Below are 16,387 nucleotides of genomic sequence, written 5' to 3' on the forward strand. Positions count from 1 at the left end.
GCCGAGCTTGAAAGGGATAATTCCCTGCCTCTTCTTGATGTCAAACTGACCAGCTCTTCTGGTAAACTCAAAATATCGATATATAGAAAGCCCACACATACCAACAGATATCTGCATAGTCAGTCCCATCACTTCCCTCCTCATAAGCTTGGAATAATTTCCACCTTGGGACATAGAGCCCGTTCTCTTCTAGATGACCAAATGAACTTCTTACAGAATAAACCATCTCAAAACTTCTTTCAAAGTTAATGGATATTCCAAGAGAATCATTGAATCTGTAAAAAAAGAAAGATGTATGTTAAGCGAGTTAATGATCATTCTTTCACACACACATATATATATATATATATATTATATATATATATTAAAACTAAGGATTAAAACCAAGTTTATAAATTTCCTTGGTATTTTTAATGTATAGTATACCCAAGGTAAAAAAAAAAACATATATGTATTAAAGATACCAAGAAATTTTATAAACTTGGTTTTAATGCTTTTTTTTCAAGTAGGCAAACAAGCAAGTAAGCTAAGTTTGCGCCCGAAGTATTTTCAGGTTTGAGGCAACTCGTGGTAAAGGTAGCATAAGCTCTTATCACTTGCTTACGTATCCCATAATACAAAGCACATATCCTTACGGACATTGTACATGTCCTAAGGTAATGGTAATGTATAATGCTATGTATTATGGGAAGGGTCACTACCCAGACCGGTTTCGACCGTTATTGAGTTCTTGTCAAGTGGGAGCCAGACCCAGAGGTGGTGATACCAAGGTTGAAGTAAAGCAGAACTTATATTTACACCCAAAGTTAAAAACTATAGTACACCCAAGGCAAAAAACTTTCTTCATCTTTCTCTCATCTTGAGATTTTTATTTAATAAGGTTTAAACACCTTGTGGCAACTCGTGTAGGTAAATATAAGTTCTGCATTACTTCAACCTTGGCATCACCACCTTTGGGGCTGGCTCCCACTTGACGAGACCTCAATAAAGGTCGAAACCGGTCTGGGTAGTGACCCTTCCCATAATACGTAGCATTATCATGTCCGAAAGGATGTGCTTTATATTGATCAGAATTTATCCCACCTTTACCACGAGTTGCCTCAGACCTGAAAATACTTCAGGCGCAAACTTAGCTTACTTGATCGTTTGCTTACTTGGGAAAAAAAGCATTAAAAGCATGTTTATAAAATTTCTTGGTATCATTAACGTATAGTACACTCCAGTAAAAAAACGTTATGTATATATCTTCTCCTCTTCTTCTTCTACGTGTTATTCCCGCTACCTATGCAGGGTCCGCGTGTTACTTTTGATGCGACTTCTTGTTAGTACTACTCCCAACCGACCCGTCGCCTGGTCTGCCGCTGGGGGGAATATATTTTTGACTGTAGAGGCGTATGTTCACGGGGCCGGTTTGCCTGTTTGCGGGATGAAAAACACCAGATAAACTGGCGGAAAATACCCTACTGACCGCGCCCAAGACCGGCTAACTTGGCTATGCCTGAGGAAGATCCTCAAATTCCTCACGTCTACAACGGGAATCGAATCTGGGACACTCCTTCCCCAGTCATATGGTTGCGAAGCGCAAAGCCACTAGGCTAACCGCGCGGTCATATATATATATATATATATATATATATATATACATATATATATATATAATATAATATTATAAGGACGAAATATATATATATATATATATATATATATAATATCTATATGTATATATACATATATACATATATATATATAATATAATATTATAAGGACGAAATATATATATATATATATATATATATATATTTCGTACGCTACATAGAACCCTATGTAGCGGACGAAATTCAACCAAACTTATTAGAGGCCTCAAGTGATTTGAATAAGTAAAATACCCGATCTCTAGAACAGAGTTGCCTGACTATGTAAAAATAAATGACAAACACAAAAGATATAAAATTAATTTTAAAACAATTAGGAAAAAAATCCTTACTTCACCCACTGTATGAATGCACTATAGGTTTACAAAAGCCTTTTATGAGCAGGAGATTATATATAGAGTATACGCGTTAAGTAATGAGACAAACAGTATTATATCAAAACAAAGAACTATATTTGGAATTGTTAATTATACAGATTGCAGATAATCTTCCCCAACTCCATACAACATTTACATCTGTTGTACAGGTGTTCGAAAGCATGATGGAAAACCTGAACGGGAACCTACTTCAGTTTCTGGGTTACACAGCATTGGAAGTCTTCAATATCACCAAAGCACTCCCCTTTCAAGACACACCTCATCTTTGGGAAGTAGAAAAAGTCTGTGGGAGACAAATCTGGTGATTGGGTGAGGGGTTGTTCGATCAAACAGATGAACTTTGATGCCAGAAACTGCTTCACAGGTAGCACGTATGCGGCACAAACCTCGAACAAATCTTCCTCTTGTGCATATCTCTTTCTAAGATTAATCTGACCGTTTCCTTACCAACACCAAGTTGGTGTTGGTAAGGTACAGCGAGTAGCCTAGTGCCTATTCGCATGTCACGGACAACAATTTTCCTACCTTTCACTGCCTTTTTCATTTGTCTATGCAGAAACTGGCCGTCCACAGCGTGGTTATCCTCCAAGTACTCCCTTCCCTCTGTAAACGTTGAAAACCAGCAGAACCCCTGTGCATGACTCAGACAGTCATCAGTACACTTATTTTAGGTCTTGGTAAACTTATGTGGCAGGTTGTCTTAATTCACACAGCTCTTTGCTCCATGACGCAACATCTGACACGCTCCACTCACAAGCACTCTCGGGCTGCACTGTGCTGCGTTTCCCAGTATGCCACAAACTCGTTTGTACAGTGTGTCCAGCAGCAGAAAGCAGCTAGTCTTGACTCCTGTTGCGTTCATGATGCGTTTTGCTGTCTTTCAGTGCTGGCAAGTTATCAGGGTGATCCCAATAAACCATGTTTTGATGCCAGTAGTCACAGAGGATGAGATCAGGTGAACGATGGCCGTACAGTGGAAAACTCATGGCTGATCACTCTGGCTTCCGTGAAATATTCTCGAAGAACCTCCTGTGCGGATCTAACGATGTGTGGAGGGATCCCCATCCTGTATGAAAATGACTGAATCCATGCACAATTGCTGCTGTAGCTGTGGCACAAAAAATTGTGTATCATATTGCGACACGTCTCGGCAAAATTTTAGCAGGTCCCAGGACCAGACTGGCGAATCCTCAAGAAGAATGTTCCAATGATAAACAAAGCTGTAAACTTACATCAGACAGTAACTTTAGGTGAATGCAAAGGAATTTGTTGGATACATTTCACCGCCTTTTTCATTTGTCTGTGCAGAAACTGGCCGGTTTCTGCACAGACTTTGCATGCGGGTTTTGCATAGCCCATACCCTGCAACTGTGAGTATTTACAGCTCTGTTCAGTGGAAAGTAGGCTAGCCTCATCTCACCACAAAATCATTCATAGCCACGCAGCGTCCAACTCCACTCGAGCACGGAATGTTAAAATCGAATGTCAGTCGATTTTCAATGCAATTTCTGTGTCAGGGTTATCTTGAATGAGTTGAAGTGCATACTCTTCTATAGAATTTTTCCAGACAAATGTGTAAAGCACGCTTGATAGAGCACGTGCACTGCAGGAACCAACGCTGTTCTACAACGACAGTAGCAAATTCATTCACTTGTGAACTGATTGGTTTGCGACGACCTCCGTCTAACTCCCAACAATCCCGCTTCTTCAAAACGACTAATCATTCTTCGCAGAGCACATGGATATAATGGACTTCGATAGCATTTGCTTAGGCAATGAAATTCGTGGAGTGCACACACTCCGACAGGATTACAATTATTTAGGTAGTACTGATTCACGAGCAAAGCAGGTTGGGGCAAGGTCAGTTCATCACCGTAGACGGTATTAACAGCCAGAATGAAGGGGAAAATCCCGTGTCCATCTTTTTAAACCTGATGAGTTGTGTGATATGCAAATTCCATGCATTTGTTCTTTACAACACCTTTACAACATGTTGGGGAATTTTGGAGCTTATACACATGCTCATGTCAAAACCTTGTGATCACTTACCTAGTGTTGATCTCCTTTGCCCAAAATAGCTGCTTGTCCCCATCTTGGCACTGAACTCCACCACACCCCGGAAGGTTTCCAGAAGTATTCTCGATCAACTGAACAGAATAATATTCCAACGACCGAGCAAGGCACTATCGACCAGAGGATGGTGCTTTCCACTTTATCCTACAAATGTTCGATGAAATTCAAATTAATAGAATTAGGTGGCAATGGGAGCATACCGAATAATTTGATGTGCTTTTCGAACTAAACTTGCACAGTGCGAGTCGTGTAACATGGAGCGTTTTCTTGCTGGAAAAGTTTGGATCCTTTGGGCCAAATTTTCACTATGTAGGGCAGTATCTTGTCCGAAACAATTCAAAAGAATTTGTGTGCAATGGAGATGAGAGGATCCAGTGATATCCATGAGGACAATTCCCATACCAGGGTACAACCACTAAGGACAAACATGCAATTTGGTTCGCATGGAAATGAAGTTTATTTGTTTTTGACTGGCCGAATGAATGGAGCAGTTTATCATAGAAGCTAAAAAAAAAAAAAAAACTAACACTTTTTATTCCGTATAGGGAGTAGGTGAGGCTGTTTTAGCTCTATCTAACTTTTGAAGACTTAGCAGGCTGTTCAATCTCTACCGTTAACCAATCAGAGATAACTGGCCCAAGGTTATGGCTAATTATGCATGATATCCGGTGAAGAGAGGCGGATGAGAAGTGCCGCCATGTCGTGGTCCCTAAAGCTAACATTATGTTTATTGTCTGAGAATCGTGTGGATTCTATGGTCGATTTTCTTGACTTTACGCGACTAAAAACCCGAGTTTCCAGGTTTAGTAAAAACCCGGAAACTCAGGTTTTTACTAAACCGAAAAGTAAAAAACCTTCTTTCCAGTGAAAGAAATGAACTAACTTCGAGAACCGGTAAAATGAAAAGGATTAGTAAAAGTTCCTCTAGTCTCGCTGACAGGAATAGAACTTACGACGCTCATTCTTCTGGTCGTCTGGCGTCATGGACGACACATACCACTTCCAATTTCACATCTTAGTGATTTATTCTAAAAAAACAAACAAACAAACAAACAAACAAAAAAAAACATGACAACCATATTCATCAGGGTTTTGCACTTCAGAAAACCAAATCAGAGATAGCTGGCCAAAGCTATCACTAATTAAGCAGCTTGCAGTGAAGAGAGACGGCTCAACAAGTGTCGCCATCTCGTGGTCCTAACTCTAACACAATATATTTAATGTCTGAAATAATGTGGATTCTACTGTCAATTTTCTTGAGTTTACGGGACGAAAAAACCGAGTTTCCAGGAGAAAAAACCCCCTTGCTAGTGCCAGAGATCGATTACCTCGGGAACCGGTCGAAAAAAGGCTTAGAAAAATTTCCTCTAGTCGACGACTAAATTCGAAAGTCTTCCTTCGTGCGGTCAAGCGCCATGGTGTGCAAATGTCACATCCACTGAGTTAATCTTATTAGATAATTTTTTCGAATCAAATTATTATGTATTACAGTTCAGGCGGTCAGTTCAATGTTGCAAAGTGTAAAGTTTTGAAATTTGGTAAGCAGGAATGAAAGTATATACTTGGCAGGGAAACTTTAAAAGAGGTAGGAGAGATGAGGATCTGGGAGTGCTGGTGGACAAGAACCTGAAATTCAAGGGTCACATTGCACAAGTTATGATGACATCACGTTGGATAATGGCAATGATGATGATGCAGAAATAAAGAAGTTATGATGCTATTGCATTATAATAATAATAATAATAATAATAATAATAATAATAATAATAATAATAATAATAATAATAATAATATACTGTATAATCAATGAGTCGCTTTCCATTTTTGTTTATTGTTGGTTCTCCAAATTTTTGTATATTATTGTTAATTTTTTTCATTCCTATTCTGGCATTAAGATCTCCGGCTACAATTATATGGTCTGTTTTATTTAATTTTTCATATATTCCTTGTATCCTAAACAAATGCTAAAATATAAGCCAATTGGAAAGAGAAGGCAGGGTAGACCTCAAAAAAGGATATTGGATGGATAATAAGACCGGAACAGACCAATATGGTCTATACCCGTAATTAGTGTTATGATAATGATAATAATAATAATAATAAATAGTTATAATAATAATAATAATTAGTATTATTTAGACTTGAGAATTCCGAGATTCACTTAAAATAATTTCATGTTTCATAAAGTAATAATAATAATATCATGATTGTCTTAGTATTATTAGAGGTGGGCCAAGTCTGACTGTCACCTCTTCGTGGTGCCCTCTGGATGAGCTAATGACAGCAGCATTTTTTCCCCCGTCATGGAGACAAATTTCAGTGATTATACCTATGCTACCGCATATGGAGCAGCCGAAGCGACTCTTCATTTGGAAATGATGTCAGAGTTGAGAAATGAGCAAATCATTCCACCCATTACAAAAAATATTAATATAATCTGATGTAATTTAAACGGTATCATTATTCCAGAAAGCAAAGAAAAACTAACGACCTATTACTACTAGCTGACAAACATGTGCTGATATTATCTGCATCCAGGAACCCAAACTTCACAAACCTGCATACTAAACATTAAAAACTATATCATACGACAAGATAGGCCTACTGACCAAAATGGAGGAGGGCTTTTGACACTAATCAGAAACTTTTCATATAAAGTTGTTGAGCTAGACATAGTAGCAGGAACTGATTTAAAAGGAATCCAAATACTGGAACCAAGTCAAAAGTCAATGCGTTTGTGCATATTCTATTTCTGGTACATTTTGCGGCAGATACCTTGATTACTGTTGGTTGTGCAGTGACAAAAGGTTGCGAGGTATCCATACTACATACTGAACTTGCTACATGATCATCTACCTGCTTCTTTCGTAATTTACTTACAGATCCCAGATTTTTAAAAAACTGTTAGACAAACGTTTTTACTTGTAATGTTGTTCTTGATCCAATAAACTTGGAGATTTTGTTCCGTTTATTCCCAAACATTTCCATTCCTTTAAGAAACATCTTTTTTTTCTTCTGTCCAAGACATTTTCTGATTTTTTTTCTTCTGAACTGTAGTAGCCTTTTCCACATATAATGATTTTCTATCCTCATCCAGTAACTTCTGAATTAATATTCCACTTCCTTCATCCATACTTTTATCTCTGTGATGATCCATATCTTCCTGAAATAACAAGACAGTGTTATCATTTAAATATGATGATCCTTGAGAATTATGAATTTGTGAATTCGTCTCTCCGTCAGAATGTCCGACAACGTCCACTTCGTCATTACAATCTACCATTTTCAACGTACAAGTAATCGTTTATTATTAAATATATTGCAGTCACACTATATTTTCAAAAGATTTGGTCTTAGGTTCATTTCAAGGAATTTAGGCAATTCCAACCATCGCATATTTTACTTAAAAAAAAAAAGAAAAAAAAGTAAAAAGCCATTAAACATATTCAATTGTTATCATCCTCATGACAAACCCGGACCAAATATTTCTAGCCTATCCCATCTCATTGAAGAAAACTCCATTATCTTAGGAGACATGAATAGCAAACACCTGTTATGGGGTTCTGAGAAAATAAACCCAAGAGGAGAAAACCTGAGTAATTTCTTAGATGAAACAGGACTAATAATTCTCAACACTGGAGAACCCAGTTACCCGTCTCATTCTTATGGTGCCCTAGATAATACTACGGTGTCTCCAGATCTTCACGACAAAGCAATTTGGTCTGTTTTGAAACCAGTGGGAAGTGACCATACCCCAGTATTAATCAATCTGAACCCAAAAATGACTAGACCCACCCAAAATAGAAAATATCATTGTAACTTCCAGAAGGCAAATTGGGAGAAGTAGGATGTAGTAAGTAAAATGCTGAAAGATCACACATACCATGATGACTTAGACAAAGACTACATAACTTGGAAGAATACTGTCCTTAATGCAGCAAAGAAAAGTATCCCAAAGGGCTACAGGAGAAAAGTTAATTGAAACTACACAAAGGTTCACGAGGAACTTGCCAGTAAAATAAATAAACGAAATGAATTTTTAACACCTTAAAAATTGGAATCTCTCCAGAAACCAGGATCGAGTATAACAAGATAAATGCTGAAATTAAACAAAAATATAATATATTACAAAGAACTAGATGGCAAGAATTTTGCCACAGCTTAAATCCAAACACTTCAGATATCAAACTCTGGAAACTGACTGTTAATTTACAAAGAGACCTACCAAATGTTAGTGAGACTAACACACTAACAGATCAAGATGGAAATATCAAAATAGAACACAGGGAAATCGTAAATACATTGGCCTTTCATTTTCAAAATATAAGCAAACTAGAGATGAATACTAGGAAAGACCATCAAATATCAAAACAGGCTCGACAAGAGAAAAACGCTGCAAATTCCCCAAAATATAAAAACAAATTATTCTGGGATCCATTTACAATCTCTGAATTGAGAGATGCCTCAGAGAGACTAGATATAAATCATGTGGACCAGATAACATACTAGGAATTATGATCACGCATCTCCCTTCCCTAGCCCTAGATTGGCTACTTCGCCTATACAACAATAGTCTAAAACAGGATTTCCCAAGTGAATAAGTGTTTCACGAGAAGTTCTCCTGGAATTTGTCTTTTTAGTTTTCTAGCATTATTCATGAATAAATATTTTATAGTGAAAATATTCTGAGGAGAATAATATTCGTGAATATGTTGAAAAGCTCAGACCCAGAACGCCTAATAACATCTGTGTATCGTTAATTTTCAACATCGAAACCTTTCAACATTTGGGAAAGGGAATACCGCTGTTTATGACCGGTCATAAAAATTGCCTGCAAGCGGATTATTACAATGGGCGGCGTATCCTCTGTTCTCAAAACTGAAGAAAATGACATCTATGTAGCGAATGTCAGTGGCCAAGCGGTATATTTTTAAACATGGAAATATTCATGAATTATCGTTAATTTTCACACATCGAAATCTTTCAACAATCGGGAAAGAGAATACCGCTGTTTATGACTGATCATAAAAATTACCTGCAAGCCGATTACAACAATGGGCAGCGTATCCTCTGTTCTCAAAACTGAAAGAAATAACATCCGTGTTGCAAATGTTAGTGACCAATCAGCAAGGAAGTATAAAGAATATTTTCCCACTAAAATTGAAAATCAAGGTAGTCTGTATCTGGTTCTCAAATCTAATAATACTGAATACTTTCTTCGCTAGTTCGTATTGTAGGGTGAAAGTTTCGAAACCATAGTGCCGTGATTTTTTAAAAGTAATAGGCCAGCATATTTAAATTTTAATATGAATGTGTAGCTCAGTGAATGTGGTGTTTGCACACCACGGCGCTTGGCCGCATGAAGGAAGACTTGGTTTCGAGTTTAGGCGGCGACTAGCGGAAATTTTTCTAAGCCTTTTTTCGACCAGTTCCCGAGTTAGTCGATCACGGGCAAACGGGTTTTTCCTCCCGGAAACTCGGGTTTTTCGTCCCGTAAACTCAAGAAAATCGACCGTAGAACCCACATTATTTCAGACATTAAAAAAATATATATTGTGTTAGGGTTAGGGACCACGAGATAGCGGCACATTTGAGCCGTCTCTCTTCACTGTGTACCGCTTAATTAGTGATAGCCTTGGGCCATCTATCTCTGATTGGGTACCAGTGGAGATTGAACTGCCCACTCAGTCTCCAAAAGTTAGAAAGGGCTAAATGGCCTCGCCTACTCCCCGTATACGGGAATAAAAAGGCGTTAGCTGATTTTTTTTTTATGAATAAGAGACAAGGCACTTTGGTAAATTTTGGTATTTAGAAATCTCTTATTGAAGGTGTTTGTGATGCAGCAGATAGTGAGTCATCCACCACCAGCCTACAAAGTGATCTGATCTCCAGGATGTACAAAAGGAGGGGAAAACTACCAGCACCCAGGAGAAAAAGTCTGCATTCACTCGTAAGTACTTATAATAATATTATAATATTTTGGTGATCAGAATGGGATATGTCAATGAAAATCAGCACAAAATCATTTAATGATGTTTGTTTAAATGATATTTAATTAATTAGTAATTAATAATTAATTATCAATTATTAATTAATAATGAAAAACATTTAGTTTACAATTAATTATTAATTAATACATTACAAAATAACCAAGGTGTTCCGTGAAAATTTCAGGATTTATGAAGTGTTCCATTTTGGGAAAAGTATGGGAAACACTGGTCTAAAATAAGGAAAAGCTCCAAAATACTGGAAGACAGCCACAAGCATACCAATCTTAAAGCCTAACAAACCTCAAGACCAGGAAGTTGTAGACCAATTTCACTGACTTCAATTCCAGGTAAATTGATGGAAAAATTGATACTCCAACATTTGAATTACTATCTAAACAAAAATAGTATACTACCACATTTTCAGGTTGTCTTTATAAGAAATCACTCAACAACTGATCAACTTTTCTACTTAACCCAGACAATCTTCCAGACCAAACCTACCAAATCCACCATTGCAGCTTTCATAGATTTTGCAATGCCTTTGACAAGATGTGGAGGCAGAAACTCTTTTCCAAACGTTGTCATATTAAAATAGAAAGGAAAGTTCTAAACTGGATTCATGACTTTCTAAGAAATAGAACAATTCGAGTTAGAATAAATAGTACCTTTTCCAGGAAGGTGAAAGTAAGACAGGGACTCCCTCAAGGCAGCATTTTGAGCCCTTCTCCTTTTTTCCATCTACTTAAACGAGTTAGATAAAAAATATAAATAAAGAAACAAAGATAGCTATGTCTGCTGATGATTTGGTCCTATTTTCAGCTCACAACAAAGAAACAGCAGAAGGTCACTTAAACAAAGCCATTGAAAATTTACTTACATACTGAAAACCAAAAAATCAAAATCAAACCTACTAAATTAGACATTTGTGTATTTACCATTAATAAACACCTCAGAAAGTAGAGACCAAAGATTAAGCTAAGCAGTCAAATAATTATCTTTAATGAAAACCCCAAACACTTTGGTTTTACTCTGGATCCATCACCAAGCTTCAATAAACATATCAACAATGTTGCAGTCAGAGCAAAAAGAAGAATAAATATCATGAAAAGTATCCTCTATTATCCGACTCATAATGGAATATGTCTTGCCTATCAGAATACAAACATCACAAACCAGTTTAGACAAGCTTATAAAAATTCAGAAAAATGCAGCTAGAATCATATGTGGACTAAGGAATACAATTCCTGGAAAAATAGCAGAATTCGAATCCAATCTTGTTCCTTTAAAATTAGGTAACAAGAAAATCTTACTAAATTTGTAGTAAAAAGAGCCAACCTTGCACATTATAGAACAAGTGAACTTTTATAAAACTTGGCAACCAACAAACAAAATAAAGAAAAAATCACCAATGCATGAAATCATGGAAAATAAAATTCTCTTGGATTGGCCAAATAAAATAGCCAACTACCTGACATTTCCTCCAAATCAAGACAGGAAAAAATGCAGTTATTAACTTTGAAATAGGGAAAAATGAGAAAAAAAAGCCTAGAAAACCCATGAAAGCTTGAGATCATTAGCTCTTTCAAAAATAATGGAATATGAACCTGACTCAATAAAGATCTACACAGATGGCTCCAAACCTCCAAATGGCAATTCTGGGAGTGGCGTACTCATCTATGGGTCTCAAAATATAGAACTAAAAACAACTAACAGTATTGGATGTAACTCATACTATGCAGAATTAATAGCCATTAACACAGCATTGCAACATTTGGATAAACAAAACCCAAAAGAGTTTATATTTTTCACAGATTCCTTAGCAGCCCTTCAAGCTATTAAGAACTGCTACACTAGCCATCAAGAAATACTTAGAGACATAGCAAAAAACATATACAAACTACATAAGGATTCCAAAATAATTTTCCAGTGGATCTCATGTGGGATTAAAGGGAAATGAAACTGCAGATGAAGTAGCAAAAATGGCTGCAACATCCAGTGATACCACAGATTTCAATCTTTTTAAAACCACTCAAAAAGAAAACATATAAAGTACGATTCTCTAGGACATGACTCACCACTGGTATTCAGCAGTAAAACCAGGAGCTAGCAACAACTCCAAGTTTAATCGTTGTGCCACTACCATGATCTCTCGCCTCAAGACTGGCCACACAAGACCAATCAAGTTTAGCAATGCCATAAAAGTCTTCCCCATCAACAAAATCTGTAACATCGAGTAAGCATTGCCAATGCATTTGCTATATTGTATGACTATTTCCAAATGTGAACTTTATAACAACCCAGAAAAGGTGCTGTATAAAATACATGAATTTGACCTCTATGATCTGGTGTAATAATACCATGGGGTAATAAAAAAAAAAGTATCATTAGATGGCACCCCCAATGGAATCTGAAGACTCATCTCCACAGGCTGTTCTACTGTACATCCTCTGTCCAAAAAGAAACCGAACTTTTCGAAAATAGAAGAAACTAGTGGCGCCACCTCTTGTATCTTTTTGTTGTCGAAAGTGGCAACCTTCGTTAGTGTTGTATCAACTGTTTATGACATTTGTTTCATTAGAAGCCGAGTTACAGTGCCAAGGGTGACAGTGTGTTTTAACGAACGGTCAGAAAAATGAGTTACAAAGAGCTGCGTTTGACTTTTATGTTAAACTTGGTAAAAGTTTTACCGAAACGCATCAAATGCTTCAAAAAATATACGGTGATGAATGCTTATCAATTACTCAAGTTTACGAGTGGTTTAAGTGATTTCAAAGTGGTCGTGAGACGCTTCAGGACGACGAAAAGCTGGGCCATCCAAAAACTGGATTGAGCGAAGTTAACATCCAAAACGTGCGTGATTTCATCAAAGAAAACCCGAACTCGTTCTTGAGATTGATTGAAGATGAATTGGAGATTCCAAAATAAACTGTGCACAACATTTTGACCGAGAGTTTGGGCCTTCGTAAATTGAATTCGCGATTTGTTCCTCACAATTGACCGACGACCAAAAAAATGTATCGAATTGATCACTGCAAGGACCTCATTAAAACCGCTGATAAGGGCTCAAACTTCCTTGAAACTGGTGACGAAACGTGGTGTTTTGAGTATGAGCCCAAAACAAAGCGCCAGAGTGCTGAGTGGAGACCACCAGAAGGGGGGTTTCCGAAAAAAAGTTGCTTGGAGATGTCAAACGTAAAGACAATGCTGATTTGTTTCTACGATTCCAAGGGCATTATCCACAAAGAATTTTCCACCTGGCCAAACGGTCAATGGTGAGTTTTATCTCAAAGTATTGAAGCGATTGATAGGAAAAATTCGTCTCGTACGGCATGAATATCGTGATGCAGGCAGCTGGTCACTTTTGCACGATAATGCACCATCTCATCGTTCGAACATTGTGAGGCAGTTTTTGAGCAAAAACCACGTTTGTGTGTTTAAATCACTCGCCGTATTCGCCTGATTTAATACTCTGTGACTTCTTTCTCTTCCTTGCCGATGAAAGGAAAGCGATACGACACCATTGAAAATGTTCAAGCGGCAATAATCACGACCCTCAACAGTATCCCAAAAACCGATATAAAAAAACTCATTTAGCTAATTAATTGACCGTGCTAAACGCTGTATCGAAGCTGAGGGAGAGTATATTGATTGAAATAAAAGATTTGAATAATTATAATTGGCCTGTGTTTTATTTTCTATCAAAAGTTCGGTTTCTTTTTGGACAGAGGGTGTATACAACAGCCACTAGATTAGTGCAATACGCGATCCATCCACGTCACTACATAACATCATATACAACATAGTATTTTTGTACGTTAATTGTGCGCATTCTCTGCCTCGTATACGGAACGAAAATCCCGAGTTTTCTTGAGTGGAGTAAACACTGTTTCCTATTACATCATCATCTAACTCCTCTAAAACTGACAAGAATCGAACTCTGGATGAAGTGCGCATGTTCGACTATGTTAGTGATGTTGTTATGCATGTTTTCTTGTCTGTTTTGATGCTATTATTATTATTATGTGACACCTCCAGGGAGTCCAAAGACTCATCGAGGGGAGAGTGCGCCAAGCATCGAACGAAAGTCCCTTCCAATTACTAACTAATCACGCTCAAAACTTGCTTAACTTTTTGCTTGGCCATTAGTAGCAGAGGTTCTACCAATCGATCAACCCTTGCTGGCTATGACTTCGCATACAGGAAAAAGAATAAACTATTCTATTTATCTACTTCTGTTTGTTCATCAATGATTAGTTATTATTTGGTACTGGCACTTTTTTTTTTTTTTTTTTTTTGTTCAACAGAAGATTATTTGTGTGAACGATGCTGCCTAAGAATACGCCATTCTTAGATACTAAAGTTACAAACCGCTCTTAGTACAGAATAGGTTCTGTGATTCTTGTGGAGGTTGGAAGCGTACGGTTAATTAGTGCTTGTCATAAAAAGGTAAAGTTGCGTGATCTCGAAGAGGTGATAGTAGAACCAATTAGTACAGCGTTAGTCACCGCATTCTCTTAAACGAAGTATCTCCTTACAACACTTATACCAGTTAGCCACTCACCTATGCATGTCACAAGTTTATTTGCGTATCTATCCCTTTTTAGTTTGTGTAACAGCCTTGCATGTAGAATCATGTAAAATGCCTTTGCAAAATCTAGAAATATCGTAGTATATCCACTTTCCATGTATATCTCTGCTGTTGGTCTTTTAAAAAGCAGTGAATCACTAAAGCAAGACTAACAGAACTATGTTGTCCTTCATAAATGATGGCTAGATTGGTCTATAATTGGGTGCATCAGTTCTAGCTGCCCTTTGGTACAATAGAATTATCTTGCCTTTTGCTTATATTAAGAATGTGTGTATTAGGATTCAAGATAAACAACTAGGTTAGGAGCATTGCTAAGTCTTTTGCACATTCCTTAAGTACCTGTTCTGATAACCCATCCAGTCTCACTACTGTACTTGTTCAAACTCTTGTGTTATTTTTTAATATTTCTACTTCTTTCATGTCTATTCTCTTTGCCTAGTTCCACATAACAGTCCCATTAGTTCTCTGAGCTTCCAGAGAACTAATGGGACTGTTATGAATATATACTTTACCAAAGTGATTACTTAATAGCTATTTTCTATGTATTTAATCCTTCCCATTATTTGAATTCACTATGATTATTCTTTCTTGGTTCATTCTTCCTTTTACTTGTCACACAATACAACCAGATTTTACTTTCTTTACTGTGGTTGTCATTCTCCTGACCTGGTCTTTATGCTGCTCATATGCCTGCTTGTTACATTTCTCTTGATATTAGTGCCATTACATTTATGTAGCCTACCTATTTACTTTCCATGACTTGAATAATCATCTTCACCAGTTGGAGACATAGCAATTACCTCATTTACAATCAGATTCTTAGATCTTAATTAGCAAATCTAATATCCTTCCCTTGTGAGTCCTTTTCATAATCTACTGCTTAAGTTGTCCCTCAGTGACTATAAATTCTCTTTCTCTTGTGGGTTCTCTCTTCCCACTAGTCCCTAGTTATCTCCCATAATGGTAGCTTTTATGGGAGATAATTATGGTTACTCTATTTTCAAGCAAAAATCTTACCAGAAACACTCAGTAGGGAAATTCGTGAGTAATTCTCATATTCAGTTTGGAAGAGACATTGTGATAGAGTGCCATGTTACAGGATTATCCGTGTGGCAAATGTTATCAAGTTGGGCCATCCTATGTCATACTGAGATGGAAGTCATCTTCAAGTGCTACCTATAATGGATGAACCACCACACTCACCAACATGACCATAGGATTCTATGAAGGATAATGTGTAAAAACTCCATTTGTCGGTCAACGCGTCGAATGTGGAGCTCCAGGCATTGATTGGAACATGAATCTACACAAAAACATTCGGAACCAAGGCTAGGCTCACAACATGGGTTTGTGGTAGGACCATGCAATCTCGCATTATGCAAGCCAACATGCAGCATCAACTTCAGTGAGATGTGGAAGCTTGGAAAGCTGTGTTATGGAGTGATAAATCATGCCACACCCTCTACCAGGAAGATGGACCAGTGTGGGTGTGGCAAATGCCTGGTGAGCATCTCTTGCCAGAGTGCTTAACTCTAGCTATGAAATTTGGAGGTGGCAGTGTGATGGTATGGTCCTGTTTTTCCTGGTTGGCTTTGAACCTCTGTTTGTAATTTTGTAATGCCATACATTGAACTCTGAGAGAGAGATCTGAACATTGTATACAATGCAATGCTTCCTACTCTGTGGTATTTCTATGGAACTGACCAT

The 16,387-nt window shown here is 37.3% G+C and overlaps 1 protein-coding gene across 6 annotated transcripts in view; it reads left to right on the top strand.

The window, feature by feature from the left end:
• LOC150106552 (uncharacterized) overlaps positions 1-16,387 on the top strand; it is a 54,752-nt gene that overhangs the window by 23,994 nt on the left and 14,371 nt on the right. For 2 of the 6 annotated variants that reach the window (XM_090393197.1, XM_090393196.1), the window contains exon 1: positions 14,063-14,538. The exons of 1 other annotated variant lie outside the window; for it this stretch is intronic. Coding sequence is in view for 1 of the 5 variants with exons in the window: in XM_090393195.1 (XP_090249321.1) it covers positions 14,034-14,056 (23 nt within the window). In the remaining 4 variants the exon portion in view is untranslated. 3 more of the 6 variants (XM_090393198.1, XM_090393195.1, XM_090393201.1) reach the window with 3 other exon arrangements.

This window comes from Typopeltis vanoorti, chromosome 5, assembly GCF_054136105.1.
Source record: "Typopeltis vanoorti isolate ZY-2024b chromosome 5, IOZ_Tvanoo_1.0, whole genome shotgun sequence".
Classification (NCBI taxonomy): Eukaryota; Metazoa; Arthropoda; class Arachnida; order Uropygi; family Thelyphonidae; genus Typopeltis; species Typopeltis vanoorti.